The 25,164-nt window shown below is 41.3% G+C and overlaps 4 protein-coding genes across 5 annotated transcripts; 3 read left to right on the forward strand and 1 right to left on the reverse strand.

Moving 5' to 3' along the window:
• Positions 1-556: 556 nt before the first annotated feature.
• Positions 557-3,630, forward strand: LOC115581528 (gastrula zinc finger protein XlCGF57.1-like). Its single transcript, XM_030416689.1, has 2 exons — positions 557-902; positions 1,678-3,630. Exons 1-2 carry the CDS (start codon positions 725-727, stop codon positions 3,162-3,164), a joined length of 1,665 nt encoding a protein of 554 aa, XP_030272549.1. The 5' UTR covers positions 557-724; the 3' UTR covers positions 3,165-3,630.
• A 1,769-nt stretch (positions 3,631-5,399) lies between these two features.
• On the forward strand, positions 5,400-8,039 carry LOC115581548 (zinc finger protein 502-like). Its single transcript, XM_030416720.1, has 2 exons — positions 5,400-5,704; positions 5,811-8,039. Exon 2 carries the CDS (start codon positions 6,131-6,133, stop codon positions 6,992-6,994), a length of 864 nt encoding a protein of 287 aa, XP_030272580.1. The 5' UTR covers positions 5,400-5,704; positions 5,811-6,130; the 3' UTR covers positions 6,995-8,039.
• A 2,764-nt stretch (positions 8,040-10,803) lies between these two features.
• Positions 10,804-15,930, reverse strand: LOC115581533 (zinc finger protein 37-like). The gene is made up of 4 exons (XM_030416697.1): positions 15,610-15,930; positions 15,020-15,460; positions 12,167-13,829; positions 10,804-11,990 (listed from the first exon to the last, which is right to left on the reverse strand). The coding sequence occupies exons 1-3, from the start codon at positions 15,779-15,781 to the stop codon at positions 13,054-13,056; spliced, it is 1,389 nt and encodes a 462-aa protein (XP_030272557.1). The 5' UTR covers positions 15,782-15,930; the 3' UTR covers positions 10,804-11,990; positions 12,167-13,053.
• Positions 15,931-18,423: 2,493 nt separating this feature from the next.
• LOC115581537 (zinc finger protein OZF-like) lies at positions 18,424-25,103 on the forward strand. Of its 2 annotated transcripts, XM_030416704.1 has the most exons (3): positions 18,424-18,710; positions 19,443-21,585; positions 23,680-25,103. In XM_030416704.1, the coding sequence occupies exons 2-3, from the start codon at positions 21,414-21,416 to the stop codon at positions 24,846-24,848; spliced, it is 1,341 nt and encodes a 446-aa protein (XP_030272564.1). In that variant the 5' UTR covers positions 18,424-18,710; positions 19,443-21,413; the 3' UTR covers positions 24,849-25,103. The 2 variants fall into 2 exon arrangements, with proteins under 2 accessions (XP_030272564.1, XP_030272565.1); XM_030416705.1 differs by lacking the exon at positions 23,680-25,103 and having other exon boundaries at positions 19,443-21,146.
• Positions 25,104-25,164: the final 61 nt, after the last annotated feature.

Below are 25,164 nucleotides of genomic sequence, written 5' to 3' on the forward strand. Positions count from 1 at the left end.
TACTCACCCGTGTCAGGTTTGAATGTGGGGGAAGAAATGGGGTTCAAAGTTGACAGCATTTAGAAATTCAGGAAACGAGGGAAAACTAAAACAGCAAATCACTTGCAATGAAATAATTGTTAACACCTGAACAGTCTTCACCACCTGTAACTCAAACAGGTATCGCAGGTTAAGATTCTTTAAGGTGAAACTGAACTTCACCTTGTTTGGGTGCTACCATCAAATTACATTCGTTATTGCATCAGAAATTAGAATTAAATATGATATAACACACTGAATTACACTGTGAGATTTCTTCTTTAATACTTCTTCAGTCACTGCATGTTGATTTTATAGCAAAATCACCTGCAAAGGGACCAAAAACACACTGAAGATGAAAGTGAAGTAAAAGATAATGCTTCAGGGGGAGGGAGGTGAATGTACAACCTTGATGCTGATATCAACAAACTTTTAATAGAATAATAGTTTAAAAAAAGACTACCCAGTAGTTGGCGGTATGTGCCCTAAAAGTCATGATTTCAATCCGCCATAAAAAGGAAAGAAGAAGAAGAAGAAGTCGGCGGCAGCAGCAGCTGTCTGCAGCTGGATGTTCATGACAGTCTTCCAGCTGACTGGAGAATGGTGGACGTGTTTGCTGTTCGCCTCCTCGATTTGTTACTAAGCGGCGATGCAACAGGGGTTGTAGCCGATTCCGTGGTCTGTCCAGGGACCATGGTCTCTGGCGATGTCTTCGTTAAAGTTCCTGACGGACTTTGTGATGAAGCGATTAGCGGATACTGCCAGAGAGGAAATAATGGGAGTTTTTAAAGAAACCATCGGCGGGTACGAGGAGGAGGAGATCAACCGTCAGCGCAGACTGCTGGATGTGGCTCTGAAACCTGAAGCAAAGTTTCACAGGGCAGGTGTGTCATATTGATTCACTGTTATTAAATATCGTGTTTGAACTCAAAACAGAGATATCGGATTCAAATATGAAGACAGCTGTTTACACACACTTATAAACCTATTTCCTCATGCAGTTATCAACCCGCAAATACGAGTTTAGACAGTGTTGTGGAGAAAACTCTCAGAAGAAGAATCACACGGAGACGAGGCATGCAGATTGTGGGGTCTCTTTTATTTCTGGACTGACCAAACATTTTGTACCTCAAATTCTGTCCATCCCTGTTTTAAAGTTGCGCAGTGATCGTCTGTCACCAAAAGGTGACGATGTTCCATGTCTTCCCTGGATAATTGCGCAACATCTGTGTGCGAATGTGCGTGTATTTGTATTTGTGTGTGTGTGTGTGTGTGCGTGTGCGTGCGTGCGTGCGCGCGCGCGCGCTCTCCCATTTTGCCAGAGCGGGATGCAGGATGCAGTTTGCTGTGTCGTCAGATGTCCTGTTTTCGCCGTTTTGGGAGAGACTTGGCAACCCTGTATGGCTACGTGTGTGTGTGCTTGTTTGATATGATCTAATTTCTATTTCTTAATGTTCTGTTTGTCCCAGTAACTAGGATATTCACAGCACATTCATATTCAAAGGACAATACAGGACACATAGTTAGGCCAGATTCCGAACAACAGCAGGATACAGAATACGTGTGTTATATTTGTTTATTCTTAAAATATCACAAGGTAATCAGAGTCATCCCACTTTATGTAATTGTGGCTCAATACTTTGTCCTCTGTTCCTCCAGAGCTTCCACAGCAACATGTCTGCAAGGAGGAGGAGGAGGAAGAGGAGGAGGAGAAGACTGTTCTCTCTGACCTGCAGATCTCCGTCCAGGAGAGGAGCTTCAGCCTGGACCAAGACGACCCAGATCCTCCAGAGATTAAAGAGGAACAGGAGGAACTCTGCATCAGTCAGGAGGGAGAGCAGCTTGCAGTGAAGCAAGAGGATGATACCGTTAGTTTGATTCCTCCGTATGAGGAAAGTGACGACGAGCCTGAGCAGGCAGACTCAGGATCAACCCGATATTCAGAGCCCAAAAAAAAGGACAGACATCAGAAAAACAAAAAGCGCTGTAATACTCACTCACGTACAATGTCTCATAAATGTGACCAATGTGGGAAAGCTTTTGAGTGCAAGTCAAAATTGCAGGTGCACCTGACGGTCCACACAGGTGAGAAGCCACACCGCTGTACCAAGTGTAGAAGAAGGTTCAGTCAGATGTCGGAGTTGAAAACTCACTTAAGGGTCCACAGGGGTAAGAAGCTGCATTTGTGCGAAACGTGTGGGAAAGCTTTCAGACACATTAGATCCTTAACAGTCCACCAGAGATGTCACACAGGTGAGAAGCCTTATTCTTGCGACATCTGCGAGGACAGATTCAGTCAGTTATCGACCTTGAACAATCATTTGAGGATCCACATGGGTGAGAAGCTGTGTCCTTGCAGCGTCTGTGGAAATAAATTCGCAAAGCGTACAGAACTGAAACGCCACATGGGAATCCACACAGGTGAGAAGCCGTTTTTGTGCGATACGTGTGGGATAGCTTTCAAGCAGCACAGTTCCTTAACAGTCCACCTGAGATGTCACACAGGTGAGAAGCCTTATTCTTGCAACGCCTGCGAGGACAGATTCAGTCAGTTATCGACCTTGAACAGTCATTTAAGGATCCACACGGGTGAGAAGCTGTGTTCTTGCAGCGTGTGTGGAAATAAATTCACTAAGGGTTCAGAACTGAAACGCCATATGAGGATCCACACGGGTGAGAAGCCGTTTGCCTGCAAGATTTGTGGCGAAGCTTTCAGACTCAACAGCTTCTTGACGGTCCACACGAGAGGCCACACCGGGGAGAAGCCACATTGTTGCAAAACATGCGGGAAAGATTTCAGATTCGGCGGGGAGCTGAAAGTCCACATGAGGAGCCACACGGGCGAGAGGCCGTACAGTTGCAGGGCCTGTGGGGAAAGATTCACGATCAAGTCACTGTTGAAGAGGCATATGATGATCCACACAGATGAGAGGCCGCATTCCTGCAAAACGTGCGGGAAAAGCTTCCAATCTGCGGGGAACGTAAAAGTGCACATGAGAACCCACACGGGTGAGAAGCCTTACCTTTGCAAGACATGTGGAAAACACTTCAGATCCAGCAGTTCGTTGTCAGCCCACGTGAGATCACAGAAAAACTGTCACCCTGCTAAAGATGTGGCAAAAGATTCTGACAGATGCCAGACCTGAAAAAAACACGGGAGCATTCATACAAGGAGGGAGCTCTCAGACTTGGTGCTTCTGTGACAGTCAACATGAGAAGAGCCCTGCAACCTCGGCAAGATCTGCAGGAAACAAACGTGCTGATGGATCCTAATTGGCAAAACTTCTGAAACTTAAAATTTGTAGTCACGATTCTGGAGTATAATACTTCTATATTAACATAATGCACAGAGCTGCATCTATCAAGCTGTGTGTCTCTGTGCAGAACATGTTGGAGGAGCAGGAGGTGCATGAGCTGCCACTGTTGAGGATTGTCTTTAATCGTGACAGCTCAGGTGATGAAGGAGACTCTGTTCACCTGATGCCTTACGTTAAAGTAGTGTACATATATATACACAAGTGTATAAAGGAAACTACATCTTGCTTTGTTCTCTGGCTCCATGCTCTGTAGACTGTGGTGCTCATTCTTTGCTTAATAAAGAATTAAGGACAAGGAGACATCATTCAGTATTTTTCATTATAATGGGATATGAGTGTCGGCAGGATTTTATGTCAGGGTTTCATTCTGAACAGCTCTGTTAAGTAGCTTTTGTATGCTGACCTGAGACAACCATGTTTAATATATTTTTTAGTATTATATAATATCGTTATATAATACAGGTGTTGAATACAAATAAAAGTCATTTGGTCACAACAATGTTATGTGTTGAATACACGTGTGTCATGCTGTGATCCTACCCTCTCACTTAAGTTACATAGAGCAGAGAGTGATGGGGAGTGGAGGGGGTGTGACAACATTGACCCTATTACGAGACAGTGTACCATCAAAATTATTTGGAAGCTGTTGTTTTTAAGGTAATGTAGTTTCAAAAGAAGAGCAATGATGCTATGGGCCCATAGGCACAAGGTTCATCAGGATAACCCCCCTGGGTTGTTGATGGCATGACTGCCCCATACAAGGTATGATTTCATCCAAATGTATTGTCAGTTTCTCAGTGGTATTTCCACTTGGATAATCTGACTCCTTCAAACACACATTGTAAATATGTTTAAACAAAAATCATTTTCTTAAAAGACTTGTCTGACTTAAATGGATATTCTGGTGTAAGATTAATCCATGGTCTAACACACCGTGACATCGAGTAAGACCCTCCTCGAGAGATCAAGTTTTCTGACAGCTAGTTTATGTAGTTTTAGCAACCTCAGAAAAGACAGCACGATAACAACACACTGCAGTCTATGCCTCCAACAAGAACCCGCCATCAAAACACCACTCATAGTCACAAATAATGCTCAGAACAGCAGCAAACTTCAGCAACAGTACAAATAAGGTCCCAGCACATAGTTCGAGGCATCAAACATCTGCTAGCTTTGCCAAACTTCTATTGAAAAGACAACACAACTCACTACTCTCCTGCTGCAGCTTGCTTGTTGTGGGGAAGCCCTGACGAATCGAGTACAGTAGTTAGTGCAGTTAGAAATGCTCAATTCCGTTCTTTTCCCTGTAAGCTCTCGATACTGTTATTAACAGGTAGGCAAGACACATATGAACATTGATTGCATTTCCATGGAGTAATAATCATACATTTTCATCCTTGAGCTGTGGAACTCTACTGCACTCTGTAATCGACTCCTGCTGCAGGAGAGTGGTGAGTTGTGTGAAATCCGGCAAAGCTATAGCAGATGTTTGATGCCTCAAACTATGTGTTGGGACCCTATTTGTACTGTTGCTGAAGTTTGCTGCTGTTCCTTGCATTATTTGTGGCTATGAGTGGCTTTTTGATGGTGGTTTCTTGGTTGGTGGCATAGACTGCAGTGTATTGTTATTGTGCAGTCTTTTCTGAGGTTGCTAAAACTACATAAGCTAGCGGTCGGAAAACTTGATCTCTGGAGGGGGGGGGGTCTTACTCGGTGTCACAGTGTGTTAGACCATGGATTAAATTTACGCCGGAATATCCCTTTAAAAGTGCACTATGTAGTTTTTGGGGAAGAAATTTGTATTAAGAAGACAAAGATATTCATTGAAAGTTATCTTCCAATTTCACACTGTTTTACTTTGTATATTTGTGGCAGACCCCGCCCCCTTTCTAACTTCAGACCTAATTCTCCTCTGAGAACAGCTTGTTGATTCAGTATTGGAAAAAACACATGTCTGTGTTCAATATTTCAAATATTCAAATTCTGAGTTCTAAATCTACACGTGCCCCTTTAACTTTAGACACCAAGCCATCAGGCGAAAGCGGAACGAAAAGCTTGCGCACTTTTCCGGTCGGAGCCTGACAGCGTGACGTCCAGCGGAAGTAAACAACACGCACGCTAGCTTAGTAGCTGCATATGGGAGAGGACGTGGTAGTCGTAGCGCTGCTACTTTATTTGATTGTTAACAAACGAAACACTGTCTTCAGTTGGGAGTTTGAGAGAGGTTATTAACGAGCGACTCAGTGCTGCTGCTGAAGAAATATTCCAATGTTTTAAACAAACTGTCATCAACTCCGAGGAAGAGATCGACCGTCAGCGCAGAATGCTGGATGCGTTTTGGAAACTTGACATACAGTTACACAGGATAGGTGTGTAACACACGAGTATTTAAATTGCTCAAATCACAGAAATTAGATTTTAATGTAAGCTGTTAAATGGTGTTTGCTAAATCTACGTTATCCTGTCCCTTCACAGCAACATGTCTGTAAGCGGGAGGAGGAGGAGGATCTCTCTGACCAGCAGCTCTGTATCCAGGAGAAGAACTCCAGTCTGGGCCAAGAGGACTCAGAGCCTCCACAAAATAAAGGGGAACAGGGCGAAGTCTGCACCAGTCTGGAGGGAGAGCAGCTTGCAGTGAGGCAGGAGGATGATACCGTTATGTTGATTCCTGCTTGTGAGGAAGGTGACCACCACCCTGAGCAGGCAGACTCGGGATCAATCACTTTATTTAGAGCCAAAACCAGAGGACAGACATCAGAAAAACAAAAAAGCACTGTAGTACTCACTCAGGTAAAATGTCTCATAAATGTGACCAATGTGGTAAAGTTTTTAAGTTTAGGTCAAAATTGCAGGCACACCTGAGGGTCCACACAGGTGAGAAGCCAACGAGAAGCCATTGTTGCAGCACCTGTGGAACAAGATTCCGTCTGAAATCAGAGTTGGAAAGTCATTTTGGGATCCACGCAGGTGAGAAGCCATATTCGTGCAACACCTCTGGGAAAGCATATGAAAATAATAGTGGCTTAAATACCCACCTGAGAAGTCACGCAGGTCAGATGCCACATGCTTGTGGCGCCTGCGGGAAAAGATTCAAAAAGGCGACGGATTTAAAAACTCACACAAGAATCCACACAGGTGAGAAGCCGCATTCGTGTGAAATTTGTGGCAAAGACTTCAGACTCAGCTGCGTCTTGAAGGTCCACATGAGAAGCCACACAGGGGAGAAGCCGTATCCTTGCAGAGTCTGCGGGAAAAGATTCTGTAACGCTTCGACGTTGACCAGGCATATGAGAATCCACACGGGTGAAAAGCCGTTTGTTTGCAAAACGTGTGGGAAAGCGTTCTATCGCACGTCAGATTTGAAAACTCATACAAGAATCCACACGGGCGAGAAGCCGTATTCATGTCAGATATGTGGCAGAGATTTCCGACATGCCAGCGTCTTGCAAGTTCACATGAGGAGCCACACGGGAGAGAAACCGTATTCATGTCAGATATGTGGCAGAGATTTCCGACATGCCAGCGTCTTGAAAGTTCACATGAGGAGCCACACTGGTGAGAAGCCGTACGTTTGCACGACCTGTGGGCTGAGATTCTCGGTCGGGTTTGTACTGAAAAGGCATCGGACATCTCATAAAGATCAAGAGCTACACCATTGATGAAGATTCTGTTGGTTGCCAGATTTGCTAAACATGTGGGGGAGCATTCAGACATTGCGGTAACTTATCAGTCCACATGAGAAGAGCTGTGCCTTTGTAAGATCTGAAGGAAAGACTGTTTTGATACATGTAAGACCACAGACAAGGCAAGTAGCCTTGTTCAGTTCTAGTGATTGAATGTAAAAGATACACTAGATCTGAGGAGCTACATGTCTGCAGGCTTTTAAGGGGCAAAAGCACCTCGCAGTTAGTTGATCATGGATAATTTTGATCATCAGGGTTAGTCCTGAATCAAGATGATCATATATATCCGACATGTATGACTGAAAGAAATCTTTCTGGCCTGCTGAATTACAGTCCTGTATTGGTTTTCAGATTTATTTTGAATTGCCTGATCCTGTCACAATGGCTGAAGGCTCGGCTTGCTCTTTGTATCCCCCACAAAAAACAAGTTAAATCCGCTGTGTGGAAATATAACGGATTCCAAATGAAAAAAACACTACATTGAGAGGAGGAGGATTCCACCATTCTGATTACTTATTCAAGATTCATTGATTGGTTTTACACCTTAGAAAGAAAAGATTGTGTCCTGTGTTTTATAACAAAATGTAAAGTTATTCCACTATATTTTAGTGCAGTTTAATTTTTTTTTTTAATTTTGTATCATTAGGTTGAATTGTTGTGATAATATTGTGAATGCTGGACAGGATAATTGTCACAAGAAATGTTTATATCGTTCCATGCCCACCCGAGTCATACTGTATGTATTTCTCAACTAAGTTGAATATTCTCTGTAATACTTTACAGGAAAAGACTCTTTAAAATGTGGCAAAGCTTTTCTGGCTGCATGCATGTAGGTTGATATTCTGCCAAAACATTTGGGTGACGTTTCAGTTCAGTAAAAAGGCGTAGGTTCTGTATCTGTGGTATCTTATTCTCACTGAGCACACAGTGGTTGCTATGATTCTTACAGTGTGGTGTGAAAGACCGATAGTGTGTGCATGAGAGCCTTTAAAATGTCATAAAAGTTCATCTTTCAAAAGCCCAGCGTCTTGTGGTTCTTGTCTGTAGTTCTAGTGTCAAATCAGTTCAAAGAAGGAAGGAGCCACATAATAATTCCAGCACTTGTTGAATAACTTTCACTTAATTCACTCACTTGAAACACCTGGGGTCCGTTTCACAAAGCAGGTTTAGTGAAAACTCTGAGTCTGTTAACCCTGAAATGAGGGAAACTCTGAGTTTTCCGTTTCACAAAGGGAGGTTACTCAAACCAGAGAAAGAGGGGTAACTCTAGCCTGTTTCACAGAGAGAGGTAACTCTAGCTGTCGGTCAGTTACCATGGTAACATACTCTATGAACCTAACCTGGTCGGGACCAGGTTTTTCTCAACAAACCTCGAGTTTCTCTCTGTCTCCGCCCTCTTTCAGCCACACACGGTATTTGATTTCCTCATTCATTCAGTCAGCAGGCGAGTTTTGGCGTAGTGTAGTTCTCATTGATCATAGCAAAAATCAGTCAGTAGGCCTACATTAGAAGTTATATTAGGTGGCGACTATTTCCACTACCATGGCATGTCCTTTTGATAATGATCCCGTGGATGAAGGTGCAGCATTACTGCGCAGAGAATTAAATATTCGTCGGGAGATGATTATCAGACCGCGCATAGATGTTCTCGCATTTCCAGACAATTATCTTTTTGAGCGGTACCGTTTCACGTCACAGTCCATCATTTACATACACAACCTGATCCGTCCTTACATTTCCAACATTACCAACCGAAATCATGCTCTCACATCCCAGCAGATATTACTGTGTGTTGCGCAGCGTTTTTTTGCAAATGGGAGTGTTTTTTATGCAACGTCGGAGATGCAGAGCACTTGAGCAAGGCAACTGTATCAGAGCGGTCAGAAAAGTGTGCCTCGCCCTGAAACGGCTACTACCATCTTTATCATTTTCAGCTCCTCTGCCTCCGTTAGAGGTGGCGGTGCTGGGCCACCACCCGTTTAACGGGCATCTGCTTTCTTTCTGTTGGCTGAGTAGAAGTCTGTGTTAGTTTAAATAGGCTTAATTATTTAACAGAACATGATACAGATGAGAAGACATTTATATGTGTGAAAACAGCATTATGTTGGGGATAAAACAACTGTACAGTCAAACAGCCACTTAATATTTACTTTACAATGTAAAACATGATCAAAATGAGGAACCACCATGAGATTATGCCGAGGTCTTACCTGTTTGAACAATGTTTTTATGTTTCATCTTAAGCTGCAGCCAAGTGCGCTTCTCCCCCACGGGATTGCACCTAAATGAAATAAATTAATAGGCTACCACTCAAGCAGTTTCCCCCTGTAATATTATTGTGATTGCAAAGGACTACATTTAAACTTACGCATTGACCCGAGCAGCAATGTTCTCCCACGCCGTCTCCCTCTCTTTTGCTGCTGCAGCGGTGTTACACTTTCTTCTTAAAACGTGTTCAAACTCACCGTATGAGCGCATTAATATTTCCAATTCCAGTGGGGTGAAAAACGTAGCCCTCCTCTTCCCCGTTGCCATGGTGACTCGTTGAATCCGGGCTCCATTGATGCTGTCTTTTTATACTTGTGATGCACGTGCTTAACTCCAGGTTAAACTACTCCGAGTTGATCAAACAAACTCAAATAAGCTGTTCTGGAAATGAAAACTCAGAGTTTCCTATCTCAGAGTAGATCAACTCAGAGTTCAGGGTTAGACTCAGAGTTTGTTGAACCTGCTTTGTGAAACGGACCCCTGAGGACCAGTGTTTGTGTTTGTGTGGGTGTATATATGTACACACACAAACATTTAAATACTATTTAGTATCTCACAGATAATCATTGCACACTTTTACTGCACTTCACTTCATTGATGGCTATATTACTTTTAGAGCTGCAATATTTTTGATGAATTAATTAATTAGCTGTCAAAGATCAAATTAATCAACTATTTTCGTAATCCATTTATAAAACGATAATTTAGAAAAGTCAAATTTATCTTATTCCAGCTTCATAAATGGGTCACTAGTGGGTTTCTATTAGTTTTTATTATTGGACAATCATATTGTAAACTGAGTTTCAATTCATTTTCCGAGACTAAATAGTGCGCCTTTAGTCATCATCAGAAATCAGTGAAATACAGAGGAAAAAAGAACATAGGGAGAAATGAGTTCTGACTATTTTCAGAATCAGGTAAAAAAAATCCAAACTAAACAAAAGACTCAACCCCAATCCTCTTCATACTGGAGAGACAACATACCTAAAAAATAGCTTTCCTGTGTGATGATGACAGACATCCCAGCAGATTAATCCAAGCATTTCTAATATGATCATATATGAGTCATATTCCTGTTACCATTGAAGCTTTAAGAACTATTTCTCCAGCAGCAGCAGCAGCAGTTGGTCGCTCATTGACAAACTCTCTCAAATAACCAACTGAGGACATTGCTATTGAAGCTGCTCTGCGTCGCAGTCTACGCTCATAAATCACTTTATTAATGACCATGTGTGAGTGTCATAATTGAGACCTTTTGCATCTCTCTCAGTTGCCTATACGAGCCTGTGGATGATTTGTTTCACACTCAGGGTGGGTTTTCTGCAACAATCCAAAGGGTGTGACATTATGAATATTCTTTAGGGTCTGCTCTGCTCTGCTAATAGAGAGCAACAGCTGCTAATGTTAGTTTAGAAATGGAGCTGGCTCACATGAACAAAAACATGTAAACACAACATAAAAGTTCCTGAGCACATTTAATTAAGAATGAAAGAATTAGTAACGCTATGACGACAATATTGTCTTACAATATTTTTTTTTTACTTCACAAATGAGGATTGTGCATTCAAAAAAAGAAAGAAGCAGTGGTTCAGGAAGTATTCAAGTTACTTATATAGAAACGGTGCAGTGTAATTCATGGTACATTCAAAATGTTGAGTCAAAGTACAGAAATCTAAGCAACAAAATATATATTAAGAAACTTTAGTTTATTTCTCCACAAGACAATCAGTCAGAACATTGTCAATGTATCCAATGTGAACCGGCGAAGGAAAAGGTCTCCACTGGAGTATTCAGCTTGATGGTTCCTCCCCTGTATGTTTCCCATGTATTAGACTGTGCTGTATCAATAGTTCCTCCCCTGTATGTTTGTTGTGGTGTATTAGACTGTGCCGTGTCAATACAGTCTTCTCAAAGTATCTCATGCCGCAGATCTGGCAAACGTACGGCTTCTCACCAGTATGGGCTCTTCTCATGTGAACTTTCAATTGAGCATTACATACAAAAGCTCTCCCGCATGTTTTGCAAATAAACGGCTTCTCGCCTGTGTGGGTTCTCATGTGGACTATAACAGAACTGCTAAATCTGAAATCTCGACCACACGTTGTGCATGAATACGGCTTCTCACCTGTGTGAATTCTTACGTGCTTTCTCAAGTCTTCTGTCCGAGCAAATCTTTTCCCGCAGGTATTGCACGGATGTGGCTTCTCGCCTGTGTGGGTTTTCATGTGCATATATAATCGGGATTTAAACTTAAATGCTTTCCCACATGCTTCGCAAGTATACTGCTTATCTTCACCTGTGTGCATATTATGGTCAATCTCTGACAAGTTTGATTTGGATACATCGATACTCTGACTTCTGCTTTTGGGATGTGATTTCTCTGGTTCTGGCTCTGTGTTCATGATTGACTGAGAGCACACTTTCTGATCCTGGCTCTCAGCTACATGCCGGTTCTCAAAGAGGAGCTGGTGGTCTCGTTCTAATTCAGGTTCAATGTGGTCACTTTCCTCATAAGTAGGAGTCAACATAAAGGTATCAGTCTCTATCTTCAGTATATGCTGCTCTCCTTCCTGACTGGTGCCATGATCCCTCTGTTCCTCTTTAATCTGTGGGTGACCTGGGTGATCTGGGTCCTCCTGGTCACAGAGCTGCTGGTCTGAGAGAACCTCTTCCTCCTCTGTAAAGACATGTTGCCGTGGGAGCTCTGAAGGGACAGAGAACAAAATAAAAAGGACCTTACTGTGACGATGAAAGAAGACATCTGCAGACCTGTGTGTAAAATTACAGTGCAAGTATAGATTTAAACAACTGGGGTTACATTCATCGATTTCTATTGTTTTGCGTGATTACATATAAAAAGTATTAAAAAAAAATACTCACCTATCCTGTGTATCTTTATTTCCGGTTTCAAAACAACATCCAGCAGTCTGCGCTGGCGGTCGATCTCTTCCTCGTACTCGACGATAGTTTTACTAAAAACTCCAAATATTTCTTCAGCAGCAGCAGCAAGTCGCTCGCTAACAAAGTTCCTCAAACACTCGACTGAAGACATTGTTGTTTTTATAACAAATTCAATTATAAACTGAGCCGAGACTAAATTATCATGTTCCAGTTACTTCTAGTTACTGCAATACATTGGTGCAGCTAACGCTACTTGTGATGTTTACTTCCGTCGGGTGTCACGCTGATAAGTTCCGACAGTAGTGCTGGAGCTTTTACTTGTTCCGCTTTCAACTGATGACATTTTATTTAAAATTTCTCAAGTAAAGGTTAACAAAAAACATTGTTTTTTTGTTATAGTTTAAACTGAGCAGTTTTTTTTAACAAAACTAAATAGTAATCTACAATCTTACCAACCAAATGCGACTTTCTTGAATTGCAAAAAAATCTTTTAAAATTGACAGACACATGTGCTATTCCTTGCACAATTCAAATGGGATATATACTTTTATATGTCTCCATTGACTACTGTACATTTCTCCCCCCAAATAAGGTAATCACAATGTGTAATATACATTAATATATATTTATAAGGATCTTGACTATGGTATTTTGGCTGTCATGATATATCAAATGTCTAGGTTAAAATGTGGGGACTATTTACTCTACTGCTCACATTTGAACAAGTATCTCAGACCAAAAGTGATATTTTTAGTGTTTTCTATTGTTTCCTTGTTTTGAACTGAATTCCCACTAGAACCAACAAAAAACTCAAAACGGTGATCTTCTGAAAAAAAGTAACCTTTAAGTTTTGCAAATACATTTTTTTAATTCTCATGTATTAGACTGTGCCGTGTCAATACACTTTTCTCGAAGTATCTCATGCCGCAGATCTTGCAAACGTATGGCTTCTCACCAGTATGGGCTCTTCTCATGTGAACTGTCATATGAGCCCTACGTGTGAAACCTCTCCCACATGTTTTGCAAACGAACGGCTTCTCACCTGTGTGGATTCTCATGTGGATCATAAGGGAACTGCGAAAACTGAAACCTTGACCACATGTTGTGCATGAATACGGCATCTCACCTGTGTGTGTTTTCATGTGCATACATAATCGGGACTTATACTTAAATGCTTTCCCACATGCTTCGCAAGAATATTGCTTCTTTTCACCTCTGTGCATATAATGGTCAATCTGTGAAAAACTTGATTTGGGTACGATGATACTCTGACTTCTGCTTTTGGGATGTGATTTCTCTGGTCCTGGCTCTGTATTTATCATTGACTGGGGGCCCACTTTCTGAACCTGGCTCTCAGCTACATGCCAGTTCTCAAAGAGGAGCTGGCGATCACTTTCTGGTTCAGGCACATTGTGGTCACTCTCCTCATAAGTAGCAGTCATCATAAAGGTGTCAGTCTCTGGCTTCAGTATAAGCTGCTGCTCCTCCAGACTGGTGCAGAGTTCAACATGTTCCTCTTTAATCTGTGGAGGGTCTAAGTCCTCTTGGTCCAGACTGGAGATCCTCCCCTGGATACAGAGCTGCTGGTCAGTGAGAATGTCCTCCTCCTCCTTCTCCATGCTGTTGTGTTGCTGTGGGAGCTCTGAAGGGACAGATGACAGAAAAAGTGGGCACTAGTGTGATGATGACATTCTGACATTCAAGTAAATTGGTACCAATGTACTTTTGTTTTAAATGGACATTATGAAGAGAATAGCTCTGTTTTGTGTCACTAAAATAAAGTTTTGACATGTGTGCAGTTTGAAACTCGTACATATATACTACCTATCTTGTGTACATTTAATTCAGGCCCCCAAACGATATCCAGCTGTCTGGACTCCTGGTCTAAACTGATGCAGTTTACTTAGTTTTTACACAAAACTAAATGTTGTTTTACAACCATTTCAACAAATTGTTACTTTCCTGAACGGCAAAATTATCACTTAAATTGACAAACATCATATTTGTGATAAATGGCACAATTCAAACAGGATAAATATTTGACATTTTTTGTGAAAATCTTAACCTGCAAAATAACTGCGGCATGTTATCGAGTCATACTACTGCTGATATCTGAACTATTTCAAAACAAATATTATTTTTTAGTGTAGCAGTTTAGCACCAATTATAACACATTCCTAGCAGCCAAAACAAAACATGATACTAATGTTATATAACCTGCAAAAACCCAATAGATGTATCTTGTGAGTAGTGTGTGTGGGAAATTAACCCCCCCCCCCCCTTGAAGAAGATATGAATGCTTTTAGTCCTATTTAGAACATGGGGTAATGGTGCACTTTAGCTACTTGTGGTCAAAATTATTTCTACAAACACAAAGAAAAATTACAATGCGTTACAATGTTCCAAACAGGGAAAAACAAGCTTATTCAGAATCAAAACTAAAAAAACTTTCCATTTTTTTAAACTTGTTTTCAAAGATAAAAAAAAAAATGAAAAAGCCTCCCCAGGAGATTTCAGCCCGATGGCTCCTCCCCTGTACATTGACTTTTGTGTGTGACTCTTATGTGGTGTGCCAATACAGCCTGCACCGAGTATCTTTTACCGCAGATCTTGCAAAGGTACGGCTGCTCACCAGTATGGACTCTTCTCATGTGAATTGTCTCCTGAGCATTCTTACGTGCCTGCTCAAGGTTTCTGTCCTAGCAATTCCTTTCCCACAGGTATTGCACGGATATGGCTTCTCACCTGTGTGGGGTTTCATGTCCTTACGTATTTAGGATTCATACTTAAAAGCTGTCCGACATGCTTTGCAAGAATACTGCTTCTTCTTACCTGTGTGCATAGTATGGCCAGTCTCTGACACGTTTGATCTGGATGCAGCGACACTCTGACTTCTGCTTTTGGGATGGGTTTTCGTTGCTTCTGGCTCTGTACTTGTAGTTGGTCTGAAGTCTCCATACATGCCCCCTTTCTGATCCTGGCTCTTAACTACATGCCAGTCATCAGAGAGGAACTGGCGGTCACTTTTTGATTCAGGCTCACTGTAGTCACTTTCCATATAAGTAGGTGTCAACATAAAGGTATCAGTTTCCAGCTTCAGTGAAAACTGTTCTCCCTCCAGACTGGTGCAGGGCTCCTTGTGTTCCTCTTGAATCTGTGGAGGGTCTGCTGGGTCCTCTTGGTCCAGACTGGAGTTCCTCTCCTGGTCACAGAGCTGCTGGTCAGAGAGAACCTCCTCCTCCTCCTCTGTGAACACATGTTGCTGTGGGAGCTCTGCAGGGACAGAGAACAAAAAAAGGACATTACTGTGATGACGAGAAGGAGAAGTACGCAGACATGTGAGAAAAATTACAGTGCAAGTATACATTTAAACATTCATCGATTCTCCTGTTTTGTGTGATTAAATAAATACGTTTACTCACCTAACTTGTGTAACTTTATCTCCGGTTTCAAAACAACATCCAGCAGTCTGCGCTGACGGTCGATCTCCTCCTCGTACTCGACGATACTTTTAATAAAAACTCCGAAGATTTCCTCAGCAGCAGCAGTTAGTCGCTCGCTTAAAAAGTTCCTCAAATACTCAACTGAAGACATTGTTGTTTGTGTAACAAATTCAGTTATTACCCGAGCCGAGACTAGAACACAATGTTCGAGTTACTTCACTAGATTCGTGCACCTGACGCTCCACCATGAGCTCTTGTGTTGTTTACTTCCGCTGGGTGTCACGCTGATAAGTTCCGACAGTGGACGTGCTGGAGCTTTTATTTGTTTCTCCTTTGTATTGGAGTTTGACTAACAGACGTCCTTCCACATAACGACAATAATGTGACTGGTTTCCCTTTTTTGGAATGATTCTTTGGCGCGTTGACGGCCATGTTTTTTGGTGACATATATTGTACGAGACGATGCAGTTTACTGAGCAGTGTTTACACAAAACTAAATAGTATTTTACAATTTTTTCAACAATATTCAACAACTTCCTTGAATTGCCACATTATCTTTTGAAATGACAAACATCATACATGTGATTCATGGCACAATTCGAGCAGTTCATAGTAGCAGAACTGTAAAATATTCTGTACTTGTGCAATAGCTGCATCTCTGCAGCTGAATGTAAAATAATTTACATGAGTTTCCAGTACCTTAATGTACATTTCCCCCTCATATGACTGGGTTACCGACAAATATTTCTGTTCGCAAAAGCATTTCTTTGAAACAGTCTCCCAGGGTAGTTGGTGTTGATGGTAACGGTTTGCCAAGTGTAAATTTATGAAGCATACTGGAATTAGAGTTGACAGTTGTTGTGGAATTTCCGCTCACTTGACCGTTCAGAAGAGATGAAGAAGACTCAGAGACACCGATGGCTTACGTTGAGATTATAATGCATGATCATGGAGGAGCAACAAGGTGTTGCCTTGATAATCCTTCCCAGTCTTCCCCAATGCCCGAATTATACCTTACAGCTTCAGGAGGCAGTGTTTCCATACATGGTTATCTGTTTAATAACATAGCAAGAAGGGTGATGCAGAATCTCTCCCCTCTAGCCAGAAGAGGTAAAATAGGTCAGAGACACTTAGTCCACTAACATAGATAGATCGAAGGCCTCCTTACGAGGTTAACACAAACAGTTAGTTTTGTCTTGGCTTGGTTCATCAGACATCTGTTTTGTAGACATATCTACAGTAGCTTTGGGTATCTAGGTGCAGAGACTGTGAGAGGATTGCTCGTAGAGCAATTATCACTATCATTATCCAGACTTTAACATCTGTACAAGACACGTATGACCTCCTATTGTTTGGAGACAGAGTGACCTTGGAGAATCATCAAATTCCCCACAGCAGTGACTAACATCTTTGTTTTGTATTAGCCTACCATATAAGTCCTTATACTTTTTGCTATTTTTGTACGCTACTTAATTTATCTCTCCAACCAACGGACTCAAATTTTGGGCATTTACGTCAATAAATAAGTTAAAAGAAGACTGATCATTGAAGTTGTGGCTGGTGCATTTTAAAGGATAAAATGCAAACAATTACAGGTGGACCTACATCATATCCATACCACACATATTCATAGACATACAGTTAAATAAATGTTTTCTTGTTTTCCAACCCAGTTATTGCTCTGAGTCCGTCCAAATTGGCAAAAATCTACAAAGCAAAAACAAACAACAACAACAACTCTCAATTATTATCTATAATAAATGGTAACAAATAATTTACAAACTGTAGTAACAGTTTTGTGTTCATAATCCTTTTTCAATATGACAACATTCATTTAATAACAGTGTTCATGTTTACATTTGTGCAGTATCCCTTTAAAAAACGATTGCAAGTAAATAAATTAAATATTAGCATAATACAAGCTGTCCCCAGGTTTCTGATGTGATTGAACACAGTTGAGCCAGGGCAAATGATACTGAAAGAAATTATTTACTATTATGTGGTGTTTTTACAGACCAATGAAATGGTCAAGCAATCATAAAAGTAAGAGACATCAAGTCAGCTCAAGTAAGATGTGTGAGCCTGAAAATACGGGTGTTCATTTAGCCCTGGTCGGGCAGTTTGACTGCAAAGCTCCCACCACATACTGTATGTCCCTCAAACTAATTATCATCACAATTAAATGGTCACCCAAGTGTCATCAGATATATTGAGTTTATTGTCTCAGAGGACAGGTTTTTTTGATTAGTAGATTATGAAAAATGTTACTCTTGCTGGTCATGCTCTTTACTACCACTATACTAAGAGTAATATCTTTGTCTCTACCTCCAGATTGCCTTACCCAGGAGAGAAAATCCAGCCTGGATCAAGAGGAGCCAGAGCTTTTCTACGGAAGAGGATTAGGGCCACACATGAATTTTTTTTGTAGTTCTGACTTTAAAGTCAGAATTCTGAGATTAAAGTCAGAATTCTGAGAAAAAAGTCAGAATTCTGAGATTAAAGTCAGAATTCTGACTTTTTTCTCAGAATTCTGAGATTAAAGTCAGAATTCTGAGAAAAAAGTCAGAATTCTGAGATTAAAGTCAGAATTCTGAGAAAAAAGTCAGAATTCTGAGAAAAAAGTCAGAATTCTGAGATTAAAGTCAGAATTCTGAGATTATTTTTCTTTTCTTACCTCTAATTATTGTCTTTTGAACACCTTTTGAAACCTCCCTGTGCACAGCTGGCACACAGCTATAGTGTACAGTAACCAATTAGTACCGCAAGGTGGCAGTATGACGTAAAAGCGTCTGCCGGAAGCTTTGAGTAACATTATGTTGAGTCCGACAGAAACACACAATCGACGAGCGGAGAACACCCAGAACAGTGTTGTGGTGAAGGCGTCTGTCTGTTTTCCTGTCTTACGATGGAAACGTCTTCGGGTCATTGTTTGAAGAAGTTCGTCAACGAGCGTCTGACAGCTGCTGCCGAGGAAATCTTTGGAATGTTTGAAAAGACTTTATTAGTATACAAAGAGGAGATCCTTCGTCACCGCAGACTGTTGGACGGACTGACGCCCGACACGAAACTTCAGAGCACAGGTGTGTAAAATTGCGTTTTTCAAGGCTGGGGAATGAAAACCTGGACCAGAAATGTCTTTATATTCTCATTCAAGTGACTCAACTTGATAGTAGAATAGTAATTACAAGGTCAGGACGGAAAGAAGACAACACAGCCTGACAAGTGATAATACTAGACACAGGTATACTAGCTAACAAGCTAACTTACCTTCATTAGCATTTCAAAACAAGGTAATTTCGACCTTTAACAACGAAGTCCGGCAAGATAATGAGTTTGATGTAACGTAACAGCATACTGTGAAAATAGTCAAGTACATGCAAAAGTCCTGCAATCAATACTGTACATAATTAAAAGCAGTTAAGTACAATCAGCAAAATATATTAATGATACCTGATTCATATAACTGCTTAATTAATGTGTATATTGTGTTTAGCTTTAGATGATTCACTGGTTTTATCTACTTTATGTACTGTATGGTAGTTCAGATATTTTTCATATTCATAATAATGTAAAACCTGTCCAACCTGGGCACTATTACTTAATTATTGTTATTTTATTATCATTAATATTATTAATACTATATACACAGGCCATTAATAGATAAAGTCCAGATTGTAGATTACAGGTGGAAGAAATAAAACATGTTTAAAGTTGGCAGTCTCTGTAATCTCATGCATTGTCAGCATGATGCTGGATAATATGTTATGAGACCCTAACAGAACAGAGTACTAGTTCTTTGTTCTTCCCCTCAGCTCTCCCACAGCCATCAGTCTGTAAGGAAGAGGTTCTTCTTGACCTGCAGCAGTGTGACTCGGAGAAGAGTGCCGGCCTGGACCAAGAGGACTCCAAACCTCCACTGATTAAAGTGGAAGTGGAGGAAGTCTGCACTGATCAGGAGGAACAGGAGACTGAAGTCTTTAAGCTGAGACGTGGTTTTGATGGCAGTGACCACAGTGAAAATCTGACTCTACATTTGGATCAAAGTCGGAGTGCAGCAGAGGGAGAACCTCAGACCAGCACCAGCACTCCAGATGAGGGGATGCAATCTGACTCTGAAAGTAAGGAAAGAAAGAGGTCTGTAGACACAGATCCAGAGAGGAACAGCGACCAGCATGTTGGAACTGGCAGGGCGCAGTGCGTGTGCACCATCTGCGGGAAAAGTTTCAAAATAAGGAAATACCTACAAATACATAGGAAAATTCACACAGGCGTGAAGCCTCACAGCTGCAAGTACTGCGGGAAGGAGTTTGTGTGTGGCTCATCTTTGAAGAGGCATCTGCGAGTGCACACAGGGGAGAAGCCTTATGAATGTCGTCTGTGTGGGAAAAGATTTCGTGTCAGCACAACGTTGAGAGTCCACTACAGAATCCATACGGGCGAAAAGCCTTTTAAATGCGAAACTTGTGAAAGAGAGTTCACCACCAGCTCAAACCTGAAACAGCACATGGCTCTACACACTTAAGTTGGAAATATAAGACACATGGGCTTGAATAGATGTCATGTTTGAAATTCTGTTCAAAAATGTTTGTTAGAGATTAATAAACCTTGGGTGTCCTTAAAAAGCTTGAGTTAGTTTGGCACACAATCATTAAGTGTTTAATTAGATGACTTGTTAAATAAATGTGCTATTATTCTTATGTAGAAAATGTTGAGTTTAATAAGATGAAATAAAGATAAAAGCATTGAGGATTGAGCAGTATTTTCAACAACATGTGACCGTTACATGTAACTTGTGACTTGTAACTTGACCTAATTTCCCCTTGGAGATTAAAAAAGCTATCTATCTATCTAAATCGATCTAATTTTGTAAAAATGCATTTTGCCAGTGTTTGAGGAAGTTTGTATGTTGGTTTCAAGCCTGTAATAATACATAAATAAGCAGAAAATAAATCAACAACTGTTTTGATAATTAATCAATGAAGTAACTTTTAAAGCATAATTACAGAACAGTTGCTGGAACCATCTTATCTGTTGTTAGGATTTGTTGCTTGGAGGAAATGGCAAAAAACATGTTATTATGTTGATCTGGTATCATTAGACTTGTTTACATTTTATACATCACATATGCTATATGTAAAAAAAGTATTTATCATTAAAGGCTCCAGCATTTTATTCTTGGCACTATGGAGAAGGCTTGTAACACCATTAATACCTTATATGTATAAAGTTTACTAAAAAGTTCATATATGATAAATCTATCTTTATCCCTTCATTAAAGAAAACTGGACATCTTTATGGTTTTCTGAGGATTAAGCTGTGTGTTCAGGGGGATTCATGACTTCCTTATTGCTAACATCCTCTCTGTGGCTCTCCTGTGGAGAGATATTTGAGATAATAAAAACATATTGTGTAACTCAAACTTTTTAAGATGGTTTGGTTCTTAAGGTTCTTTTTTTTAAATTTAAATATGTATTTTCCTTTTATCTGTTAAATACAGGCAGTTGATAACACTATAATACAAATTTTCTTTGTGATTATTTGTAACATTTGACATTTTTTAAAATCATCTTTTACCCCCTCGCGTTGGCTTGGTGTGGACTTAAATGAACATTTTGCTGCCACAGAGGAAACTTCAACAGAAAGCGACGGTTCCCTTTAAATCGGTGTAACATCATATTGAGTCCGGCGGAAGTAAACGGCGGTTACACTATCACGGACTCAACTGGGGCGTTGAACGAATAAAAAGTCAATTAATCCTAAGTATCTTAATTTATTTTCTCAAAATGTCTTCTGTGCAGGGTCTCAGAAAGTTTGTAAATGAGCGACTAACTGCTGCAACTGAGGAAATATTAGAAGTCTTTGAAAAAACTGTGAAAGTGTACGAGGAGGAGATCAGCCGTCAGCGCAAACTGCTGGATGTCGTCTTGAAGCCAGAGATAAAACTACACAGGATAGGTTTGTTTTAATGCTTTGCTAATCAATAACATGGGGGGGGGGGGTTACGTTAAATTAAAATGTTAAGCTTGTTAATTATTTGAAGCTACCGTTTAAAGTGCACACGCTAATGTTTACCGTTGTAAGGGCAGCATATCACCGGAGCAACTGGTATGTGATGCTAACTGTAGCAGACGTTAGCTAGTAAGCTCAGTTAACCGTGCAACTAGCGGTTAGCTGACACTGACCTGACTGGGAGCTTGGAGCAGAGGAGGATTGTTGGTGTTTGTACTATTGGACGGTCACCTCTTTAGGTAGCCTGTGATGTTGGTAGTGACAAGCTAGCTAGCATGCTGACTCAAATAGACTTCCCCTGTAACACAAAACAAAGATGTCTTTGAAATAATGTCAAAACTTTAATGTGGGTCATGTCATGGTGTTTTTACACTGTGGCATTGCTATGTTTACATATTCAGCGGATCGGGGGTCCATTTCACAAAGCAGGTTCAACAAACTCTGAGTCTAACCCTGAACTCTGAGTTGATCTACTCTGAGATAGGAAACTCTGAGTTTTCGGTTCCAGAACAGCTGATTTGAGTTAGTTTGATCAACTCGGAGTAGTTTAACTTGGAGTTAAGCACGTGCACCATAAGTATAAAAAGACAGCATCAATGGAGCCCGGATTCAACGAGTCACCATGGCAACGGGGAAGAGGAGGGCTACGTTTTTCACCCCACTGGAAATGTAAATATTAATGCGCTCATACGGTGAGTTTGAGCACGTTTTTAGAAGGAAGTGTAACACCGCTGCAGCAGCAAAAGAGAGGGAGACGGCGTGGGAGAACATTGGTGCTCGGGTCAATGCGTAATTTTAAATGAAGTCCTTTGCAATCACAATAAAATTACAGGGGGAAACTGCGTGAGTGGTAGCCTATTAATTTATTTCATTTAGGTGCAACCCCGGCTGAGAAGCGCACTTGGCTGCAGCTTAAGATGAAACATAAAAACATTAGACCTCGGCATAATCTCATGGGGGTACCTCATTTTGATCATGTTTTACATTGTAAAGTAAATATTAAGTGGCTGTGTGACTGTACAGTTGTTTTATCCCCAACATAATGCTGTTTTCACACACATAAATGTCTTCTCATCTATATCATGTTCTGTTAAATAATTAAGCCTATTTAAACTAACAGACGGGTGGTGGCCCAGCACCGCCACCTCTAACGGAGGCAGAGGAGCTGAAAATGATAAAAATGGGTATAGCCATTTCAGGGCGAGGCACACTTTTGTGACCGCTCTGCATACAGTTGCCTTGCTCAAGTGCTCTGCATCTCCGAAGTTGTAAAAAAAAAACTCCCATTTGCAAAAAAACGCAGCGCAACACACAATATCTGCTGGGATGTGAGAGCATGACTTCGGTTGGTAATGTTGGAAATGTAAGGACGGATTAGGTTGTGTATGTAAATGATGGACTGTGACGTGAAACGGTACCGCTCAAAAAGATAATTGTCTGGAAATGCAAGAACATCTATGCGCGTCTGATAATCATCTCCCGACGAATATTTAATTCTCTGCGCAGTAATGCTGCACCTTCATCCACGGGATTATTATCAAAAGGACATGCCATGGCAGTGAAAATAGGCGCCACCTAATATAACTTTGAATGTAGGCCTACTGACTGATTTTTGCAATGATCAATGAGAACTATACTACGCCAAAACTCGCCTGCTGACTGAATGAATGAGGAAATCAAATACCGTGTGTGGCTGAAAGAGGGCGGAGACAGAGAGAAACTCGAGGTTTGTTGAGAAAAACCTGGTCCCGACCAGGTTAGTTTCAGAGAGTATGTTACCATGGTAACTGACCGAGAGCTTAAGTTACCTCTCTCTGTGAAACAGGCTGGAGTTACCCCTCTTTCTCTGGTTTGAGTTACCTCCCTTTGTGAAACGGAAAACTCAGAGTTTCCCTCATTTCAGGGTTAACAGACTCAGAGTTTTCACTAAACCTGCTTTGTGAAACGGACCCCGGGAGTACTGTCTCCCATGTGTGTAGCTATGGATTGAAGCTGCTTTAAATTAACAACTCAGAGTGCTTCTCCTGTCCCTCCTTTCAGAGATATCACAGCCTGTTTGTATTGACAAGGCTCTTGATGGCCAGCAGCTCTGTGTTCAGGAGAGGAACCTCGGTCTGGACCATGAGGACCCAGAGCCTCCACAGATTAAAGAGGAACAGGAGGAGCAGCTTGTACTGGAGCAGGAGAGTGATTTGTTTAAGTTTAGTCCTACCCATGAGGGAAGTGATTGCAGTGAAGAACAAATCCTACATTTGTTTCCACTGCCACCGACCAACATCCCAGTTGAAGCAATAAAACCTGAATCTGACACAGGGGGCTCAGGTCAATCAGAACCTAACTGTGACCACCACCTTTCTGACCACTCTGACAGAGTGACGAGTCAAGACCCTGAAAGGGGAAACCAAGAGAATGCAAGTAGTGATCAGAAAACCGAAAACAAACCTTTCAAATGTGTCCTTTGCCCTGAGGAGTTTAATGAATATATGATGCTAGGAGATCACATAAAGACCCACAGTGATGGGAAGTGTTTCAAATGTGACACTTGTGGGAAAGAATTTGCCCTGAAGACACGGTTGAAGACGCACATGATGGGTCACACCGGGTTTAAGCCCTTTATTTGTGAAGTTTGTGGGAAGGAATTCTACTCGAAGTCAAACTGTTTCAGTCACTTGAAAACTCACACAGGTGAGAAGTCCCACTCTTGCATCACCTGCGGGAAAAAGTTCCACCGCAGCTCAGATCTGAGGAGGCACATCCAAACTCACACAGGAGAGAAGCCGTACAGCTGCGTCCACTGTGGGAAGGGCTTTGCTCGCTTTTCAACTCTCACCCTTCACGTCCGAGTCCACACAGGGGAGAAACCTTATCAGTGTAATTGGTGTGGGAAAAAGTTTGCATCCAACACAGGTTTGAGAATACACATCAGACACCATACAGGGGAGCCCTGCAGTTGTGAAGTTTGTGGAAAGGAATTCTACTGTAAGTCAAACTGTGTCAGCCACATGAAAACTCACACAGGTGAGAAGTCCCACTCTTGCATCACCTGCGGGAAAATGTTCCGCCGCGGCACAGATCTGAAAAGGCACATCCAATCTCACACAGGAGAGAAGCCGTACAGCTGCGTCCACTGTGGGAAGCGGTTTGCTCGCTTTTCAACTCTCACCCTTCACGTCCGGAGTGCACACAGGGGAGAAACCTTATCAGTGTAATTGCTGTGGGAAGAAAAAGTTTGCATCCAACACAAGTTTGAAAATACACATCAAACTCCATACAGGAGAGCCGTTTGTTTGCATAATTTGTGGGAAGAATTTTTATCAGTACGACGAATTGAAATTACACAGGAGGATTCATACAGGGGAGAAACAACAGAACTGACATTTAATTTTAGAAATATTGAGAAAAACAAAACAAAACTGTTGTAAGATTACATTGTTTGGAATCATCTCAAACTGCCATGTTGGACACGTTGCAGAAAGTTTCTTTAATGTGAGGATTTTTCTGTTTTATTTCTATCTTTTACTTTAA

This window comes from Sparus aurata, chromosome 5 (genome assembly GCF_900880675.1).
Source record: "Sparus aurata chromosome 5, fSpaAur1.1, whole genome shotgun sequence".
In the NCBI taxonomy this organism is placed as follows: domain Eukaryota; kingdom Metazoa; phylum Chordata; class Actinopteri; order Spariformes; family Sparidae; genus Sparus; species Sparus aurata.

What these genes read in the sequence shown, in the direction of transcription:
- LOC115581537 (XM_030416704.1), top strand. Translation starts at nt 21,414, where the DNA reads ATGTCTTCTGTGCAGGGTCTCAGAAAGTTTGTAAATGAGCGACTAACT. An exon ending in GATAAAACTACACAGGATAG is followed by an intron (nt 21,586 to 23,679) that starts GTTTGTTTTAAT and finishes CCCTCCTTTCAG; the next exon opens with AGATATCACAGCCTGTTTGT.
- LOC115581548 (XM_030416720.1), top strand. Translation starts at nt 6,131, where the DNA reads ATGTCTCATAAATGTGACCAATGTGGTAAAGTTTTTAAGTTTAGGTCA.
- LOC115581533 (XM_030416697.1), bottom strand. Translation starts at nt 15,781, where the DNA reads ATGTCTTCAGTTGAGTATTTGAGGAACTTTTTAAGCGAGCGACTAACT. An exon ending in GATAAAGTTACACAAGTTAG is followed by an intron (nt 15,461 to 15,609) that starts GTGAGTAAACGT and finishes CTGTCCCTGCAG; the next exon opens with AGCTCCCACAGCAACATGTG. An exon ending in TGGCCATACTATGCACACAG is followed by an intron (nt 13,830 to 15,019) that starts GTAAGAAGAAGC and finishes CTGTCCCTTCAG; the next exon opens with AGCTCCCACAGCAACACAAC.
- LOC115581528 (XM_030416689.1), top strand. Translation starts at nt 725, where the DNA reads ATGTCTTCGTTAAAGTTCCTGACGGACTTTGTGATGAAGCGATTAGCG. An exon ending in AGCAAAGTTTCACAGGGCAG is followed by an intron (nt 903 to 1,677) that starts GTGTGTCATATT and finishes CTGTTCCTCCAG; the next exon opens with AGCTTCCACAGCAACATGTC.